General features: G+C 37.4%; 1 protein-coding gene across 1 annotated transcript; it reads right to left on the bottom strand.

The window, feature by feature from the left end:
• Positions 1 to 4,731: 4,731 nt before the first annotated feature.
• On the bottom strand, positions 4,732 to 5,652 carry LOC139136410 (E3 ubiquitin-protein ligase TRIM56-like). The gene has a single exon (XM_070704134.1). It carries the CDS (start codon positions 5,650 to 5,652, stop codon positions 4,732 to 4,734), a length of 921 nt encoding a protein of 306 aa, XP_070560235.1.
• Between the last annotated feature and the right edge of the window lie 1,902 nt (positions 5,653 to 7,554).

Genomic DNA, 7,554 nt, shown 5'->3' with positions numbered 1-7,554 from the left:
TACATTGTGTCATTGTCATTCTTACACATTTAAAGGCCAGGAACTTGATCCCCAGATCGAGTTTGTTCTGATCTGTAAGAGGATTATGGAGTGTCGCAGCCTTTTGTTTTCCATTGAAATTGTAATCTAGTAAGTAGATTTCCTTGCAAGACAATCTGACACCAACATGGGCCTTTAAGCACAGACTGTGTAAGCAACGGTCTATGTTTTAAAGAAAAAAATCGGAAAACTATTAGCAAACATCTGGGTATAAAACGCATCGTGGGTTTTATGGGAAGTTTTGTTTTATGTTCCCTCATGGTTTTATATATATATATATAGATAGATAGATAGATATATAGATATATATAGATATATATATATATATATATACGTACAATTATTTTATGTCGGTAGCTCGATTCTACAAGCTGAAAACAAAATAAAACCGCATTGTCGCATATCATTCTTGTAAGAGACTTAAAAAAAATGTTTTTCTTTTCCTATAAACGTCTGATTGTCTGTGCTTGATTCAAGTTGAAATTCAACCTAGTAAAGAACTGATTTCTGATGTTTGAGTAGTGTTTACATAGAAGCAGAAAATATGCTTCATCCACAGGGGAGCCAGAAGTCTGGTGGTTGTTGTTTATTTTTTTAGCAGTGTTGTTGTTGACGAATAAAATTCAGTGAACATAACTATTGTATTCTTGTTTCAAACGTAATGCTTGTCATCCTTGTAGTGTTTCTTATGACATCTACATTACGTTTGAAACAACAACAACACAAAGTAATGTTCGTTGAATTTTATTGGTCGACAACAACAACTTATGACATCTACATTACGTTTGAAACAACAACAACACAAAGTAATGTTCGTTGAATTTTATTGGTCGACAACAACAACACGACCAATAAACATAAACAACGATACAAACAACAACAACCACCAGATTTCTGGGTCCCCTGTGCTTCATCATCCCTTGTTGGCTTTGACAAAAGGGACATCTCCCACCTGCCAGATTCATATTATTATATTTGACAAGTCTAAATATGTAGTACCGTAAGTACGTATCCACTAATTCTATGTTTACATATGCCTTTGATGTGCATATTTTAATGTCTAAATACTTTCTATTGAAGACTTTGTTGTCAAAGTTCTATAAGTATGCAGTTTATTTTTATGATTTCCTCCTATCATCAGTGTGTAATATTTCAATGTTGTCAGTTTCAAAAGCTACACCCAGTTTTCTATTGCTAGCTTTCATGAAACTTGTTTCTGACAAGTTTTTATCAGTATCAATCAGTGTTGTGTTGATTATGGTTGTGCTCAATGCCACTGCGTACCTACAACAAGATACAATGTTTGAGACACACTCTCCTGCAGCTGTCATTTGTTATATATTTTAAAACTGCTCCGAAATAATTTGTGGAGGCAACTCTTATTATCATTGGGAAACTTTCACATGTATTGTGATATTCTGAGTGATGAGCCAGAGCTGGGTTGTACGTTATGTGCATTCTCACCAGACAGAAATAGAAGAAGTTATGATAAATTTGAGAATTTCTGTGATAGCCAATAGGTAATGTGGATGGCGATAGACTTCAAAACTTCATTTCATAAATCCATGATCCCATAACGCGATTGGAACTAATTTTGGATAATTGGATCTGCATATTTTTCAAATTTCTCAAAAGTGTCGGGTGTCGTATAGCTGAATGTTGCAATATTACAAATTACTCATAAAACCAATTGTCTAACTTAAAAAGAAAAGGAGATAAGCTTACATTTGAAGATTAAACCGACATTACTTCACAATCCAATTATCCCAAATTAGTTCCAATTGTGTTCCATTTAAAATTGTTGACCATTGGTGTATTACCGGAGTTGTACAGACAGCAGGCCACGTGTTCATGCGACATTTTGTATTACTGACTGCAAATTAAATGTTTCACTTGGGCTAATGTTTAATCTTGTCTTGCTGCAAGCAAGCAGAATTGAGATTGGGCACAGTTGAGTATTGCAGCATGTTTCAAGAAGTTGAACGACGTAAACTTATTTTAAAATCAAACAAAATTCATGAAAAACAGTGTCAGTGACACTTTGCTGGCACTTTGATAGATGAGGCAGGCCCGAGTGGGGATACATAAAGCATTTAAGGTAGAACGCGCAACAGGGACAGATATTCGGGCTTTCAAACTTTTACAATTCCTTTCTGATCTACCACTTGTGGGGGTTCATTTTAAAGCTCTTGGTGTAAGAAAACGTTTTACTGTCTTAGTTTTCCGAAAATTGAAAATTTTATTTTTCTCCATAGAGTTAACACAGGGATGGCAGCCATTTTGAATTTCGACTATAGGTAAATCTTGGGTAATTTGCATCTCTAGTACCAAAATTTGCATGGTGAACCCCAATTTTTATTCCTGATTTTGAAATGGTTGAAAAATTCCTCAAGGAAAGTTTGAGCAAAAGTTTAAGTCTTTCACTTTCGAGGCACATACTATGGGCTGTATAGCTTGTAATAATTCATAATGCCAAGTACATCTGAACTCATTTTGATGCACAGTCCATCAAATACAAGGCGAAGTATTTAAATGGCTGGCAACGTTTGCAGTGGACACACACACATAAAACACCATGCAGCCTGGTACATCAAAATTAGTGACCTCCTCATAGACTTTTAATACTGTATTGCATTGCATTAGCGAACTTGCTAATCATCAAGCAGTAATATTTAAGAAAACAATTTACAACAGTCTTGGAGGTCTTTGGTCGTCTTTCTGTAAAAATCATCACAAACATGTGAAATTATGACTTCCAATTATTGAGATTTTCACCAAGCCAAACCTTTTGCTACTCATTAGCATAATTTAGGAAAATCATAACTTCATTGAAAAATTCCTATTTACACTTAAGCTTGCATCTACACACCGAATACAAAGCCGAAATTTGTGCAGCAGCTCTCAGATATTTTCAGTGGACCAGGGAATTCATGAACGAGATATTTGACATTTTGTTTTTTACCAAATACAATATTGCACAGTTTGTCAAAATTTGAACAAAACTGGTATAGATTATCCCTGATAACCTTGTCAAACTTAAGCAATTGGACCAGCAAGAGATTTATTTTTGACGAGAAAGGAACGAAGTGACAAAAAATACAAATACGCAAAGTTCATCGCACTTTGAACAAAATTAAGTTTAACCCTTGGAACATTCAGACCAAGTTTCAAAGTATTTGGACTCCTGATTTCAGAGAAGATGATTTTTTGACCGAAAATAGGAAAATTGTCCCAAAAATACAAATATCAACAATTTCACCATGACTTTAAGACTCTCAACAAAGGTTGCCCATAAGAACATGCATATCAGATAAGCAGTTTCTGAGAAGATAGTTTTTTACTAAAAATGAGAAAAATTATGCAAGAAATTCAAATAAGAAAATTCAACACAATTTAAAAACCTCTGACAGAGTTTCAAGTCAATATGATGAGCACTTTCGGAGAATTTCTTAAGCAAATATGAGAAAAATCGCCTCAAAATAATTTCATCAAAATTTGCACAAATCTAACTTATGGCACCCTAAAGGGAGGTGATCATTGAACTGCGCTCAAAGATCGCTAGGGTCCTTACGAATGATGTAAACTCTGTATCCAAGGTATCTAGGCGATTGATGAAAGTAAAACGTGTTTGTCATAATGTACATCGTAAAATTTAAAAGTTGCAGCTATGTTGATATGATGTATTCATATATAGTGCATGAAATACATTGTTTGTAAACAAGAAAGTGGCACATGCGCAGTTCCGACGACCGCTACCCTTTATGGATCCCTGCATACCAAGTTTCAACAAAATCTGGCCTGTTGTTACAGATCTTTAGCAATTTACAGGATTTTGCCCCAGGCCTTTTTACCGTATTTGAAATGTTTGACACTAACATATTCATTCAAACAAATTCACATCTCCACCCGGACCATCCGTCCGTCCATCCATACATACAGACTCTATCGACCTACCATATAAGCTCTCTTTGGTACCTATACATATAACATATGTAAGCTAAAATAGCTAAGGAGTGGCTTTGTCCTCAATAATTTTGTCAAAATCACGTGATGCTGTGTTAGTTGACTGCCTTCTGTGGATATATACGTTCAATTGGTCCATCAAAGGTCGCTTAATTCTAATCATAATAGCTTCTTCTATAGCTACCATATCCTCTATCACGATCGCGCCTTTTCCAAGATTTGCGTTGATGAAAGGAATCGGCCAACATCTCTATTGGTTAGATCGTTATCTTAGCAGGTGATCCATGTACTCTTTTTTACGAACAGAAACGTGTAGTTCATGTTCTCCCTCGATATTTGCAGTTGTTCTCAAGGTCACAGTACCATCCTTGGCCTCAAAGCCACCAACTTCAACAGCCATTTTATCATCGTATGGTGTAATCATCACAGCGTCGACTTTGATGAGCCCAGAATTTATCGTTTGCCGGGTGATTTCTTCATTGCTCATCAAGACAACTGTGATTTCGTCACCGACTGTTGAGCCCATGGGTATAGCACCAAGTTCAAATGCAGCTGCAAGGTTCATGCGTACCACCCCTAGGCTCATTTCTACCAAGAAGTCGTCACACGGTATGAACTCAATGTATTCGTCCTCCACCGGCTCGGTCTGGATCTCCTCCAGCAAATCGTCTGTTTGAGGGGCTATATCTTTCTTTGCGGCCATCAGCTGCGCGGCGTTTCCATACCGTATCAATTCTCGATGTATTCGCGTGTGCTTGTGATATCTTGTTCCGCAATTTCGAGTTGTTTAAGCTGGGCATTCAAGTTCACTTTTCTCGTGTTGTATTCGTTCTTCAACTCTGCGAGGATCTTGTTGCCGTCCTCTTGAATGAGGCGAGTCATGTTCTTAATCGTTTGCTCAATATGCACCTTTATTTTTCCTTCTTCTCTTTGATAGCACTCGTCTAGAGTTTCCGAAACCTTCTGCACGTTGGCCTTACTCTGATCTGCCTCGACTTCTTTCACTTTCACTTTGTCGACGATCCTGACCAAGGTTTTGTTGTATGCTTCAGCGGCCTCCTTGACACAGCCGTATTTATGTGTGCGATGGTCGAGCGCCGTACACTTGAGACAGATCACCTTCGCACACGTATCGCAGTAGAATTCGGTCTCATAGTTCGGATGTTTACTGCAGTAGATCGGAGGCTGTACTGAAGCGGGGTCAGCAGTCTTTTTCGCGTTATACTCGGCCAGTGGCACCAGGCGATGTGACTTCGACAGTCGACTTCGGAGATGGGTTTTCGCGCAGTTGTTACAAATGTCGAAGGCACATTCAATGCAGTGCTTGGCCGATTCGCCTTCCTCACATCCTTCGCACTTACTTGATTCATCTTCCTTGTCTCGTTCCGAGAAAAGTCCTACCAGATCGTTCAGGAAAATGTTGCTGGAAATTCCCGCCACGCCTTTATCGCTAAGATTGTGTGAGCGACGACAGACGGGACAGGTAAGAGAGCTTTTCTTTTTCACAAGCTTACAGAGGCAGGCCTCGCAGAAACTGTGTAGGCAAGGAAGGACTTTGGCACCCTTGTATCGCTCTGAACATATCACGCAAAGAAGAAAATTCTCGTCGATTCCTGCTAGAGGCTCGGGAAACGACGCTTTAGCAGCCATATTGTAAACCTTGGAACCTAGGCTGGTATAAACCGGTTTACCAGGTGCAGTCGGTTGGTAGAATTTGATCAGGTTGGATGGGTCGTTGAAAGATCAAAGTCTATCAGAAATGATATCGACCTAATCGCAAACTTTATACGGCGCGTATTTTGGCAACTAAAATCTCCCTAAACATTAGGTCATAAAGCACTGAACATGATTGGAACTAATTTTACATGTAGACAATTGGATCTTCTTATTTTTCAAATTTCTCAAAAGTGTTGGGTGCCCTATAGCTTAATGTTGCTCATATCAACAAGTGTATGACTTACAAAGAAAAACTGATGAGCTATCATTTGCAGTTTAAACCGACATTATAATTACTTCACTATTTACCTAATGATCCAAAATTAGTTTCCACTCGTGTTACTGTACACTTTCGCCTATACGTCTATTTCTTCAAGTACAAAGAAAAATCTTACCTATTTATTCCTCTCAATCTTCTTGAAATACGTGAATTTTATTCTCAGTTGTGATTTTTATTTATCAACCTAAATGTATGTGCAACCTGTACACGATTATCTTGACGAAAACTTCTTTCACAAAATCTTAAATAGTAACTTATAATGTAGCGGAGATTGTGAAATTAGACTAAGGGGAGCTCTCAGTCAGTTTGACAGGAATTGGACGCAATTCTTCCTTCTTCAGCATCAGTTCCATGTAGTAATTCATGTTGTATTTTATTTTATTTGATTCTACCAGCCGAAATTGGAAATAACAAAAGTGCATCGTCACATATCATTCTTGTAAGAGAATTTACAAAAACCCGTATTTTCTTTGCCTATAAATGTCTGATTGTCTGTGTTTGATTCAGGTTGAAATTCAACGTAGTGAAGAACCGATTCCTGATGTTTTGAGTAGTGTTTACATAGAAGTAGAAAATGTGCTTCATCCATACAGGACCCAGAAGTCTGGTTGTTGTTGTTGTTTGTATTGTTATGTTTTATAGTCGTGTTGTTGTTGTTGTTGACCAATAAAATTCAATGAACAAAGCAATTGTATTGTTGTTTCAAACGCAATGTAGATGCCATCCATGTTATGTTCCTTGTGACATCTACGTTACGTTGGAAACAAGAGAACAACGACTCAAAAGTTATGTTCGTTGAATTTTATGGTCAACAACAACAAAACGACTAATAAACATAAACAACAATACAAAACAACAACAGCCACCAGATTTCTGGGTCCCTGTGCTTCATGTTTCTTTGTTGTCCTTGACAAAAAGGGGATTTCCCACCTACCTTACTCACATTATTATATTCGACAAGTCTAATCTGTAGTACGCCACTAATTCTATGTTTACACATACCTGCCTTTGATGTGCATTTTTTATCATTTCCAAATACTTTTCTATCGAAGACTTGCTTTCAAAAGTATGCTGTATTTTTTATGATTTCCTTCTATCATCAGCTCTTAATATTTCAATGCACTGAAATGGAAGATTCAATGATGGTGAATTCCAAATCCTGGAAGCATGCATAACAAAGATCTCTGACCAGACTCGGTTCGAAACTGTGGAATTTGCAATTTGCACGTAGAAGAGGCACGTCTAGGATAAGTATGGATATTATTAATGGAACAACATGTCAGCAATATACATTGGAATAGAGTTCTCGAAATATTCAAACACTAAATACGTTTTACAGAGAGGGCATCGGCGGTTTCCAAAAATACTTGAACTGTCAAAATCAGCGAGAAGAACTCTTAGTGCCCCTCTCTGCATTTCATAAACCCTGTCAATATTTTTCATGGTTGCATTTCCCCCAAACAACGCAACAGAAGTCGATTGCAGAATGGATTAAACTATAGTAAAAGATCGTTCGAAGATGGGAGGGAATACATTTTTGTAGACGTCCAAGTAAA

This window comes from Ptychodera flava, chromosome 7 (genome assembly GCF_041260155.1).
Source record: "Ptychodera flava strain L36383 chromosome 7, AS_Pfla_20210202, whole genome shotgun sequence".
Classification (NCBI taxonomy): Eukaryota; Metazoa; Hemichordata; class Enteropneusta; family Ptychoderidae; genus Ptychodera; species Ptychodera flava.
Note: the sequence above shows the minus strand (reverse complement) of the source record. Positions and strands in the feature narration are given on the sequence as shown.

Bases quoted from the DNA above. Each gene is read 5' to 3' on its own strand.
- LOC139136410 (XM_070704134.1), bottom strand. From the start codon at position 5,652: ATGGCTGCTAAAGCGTCGTTTCCCGAGCCTCTAGCAGGAATCGACGAG.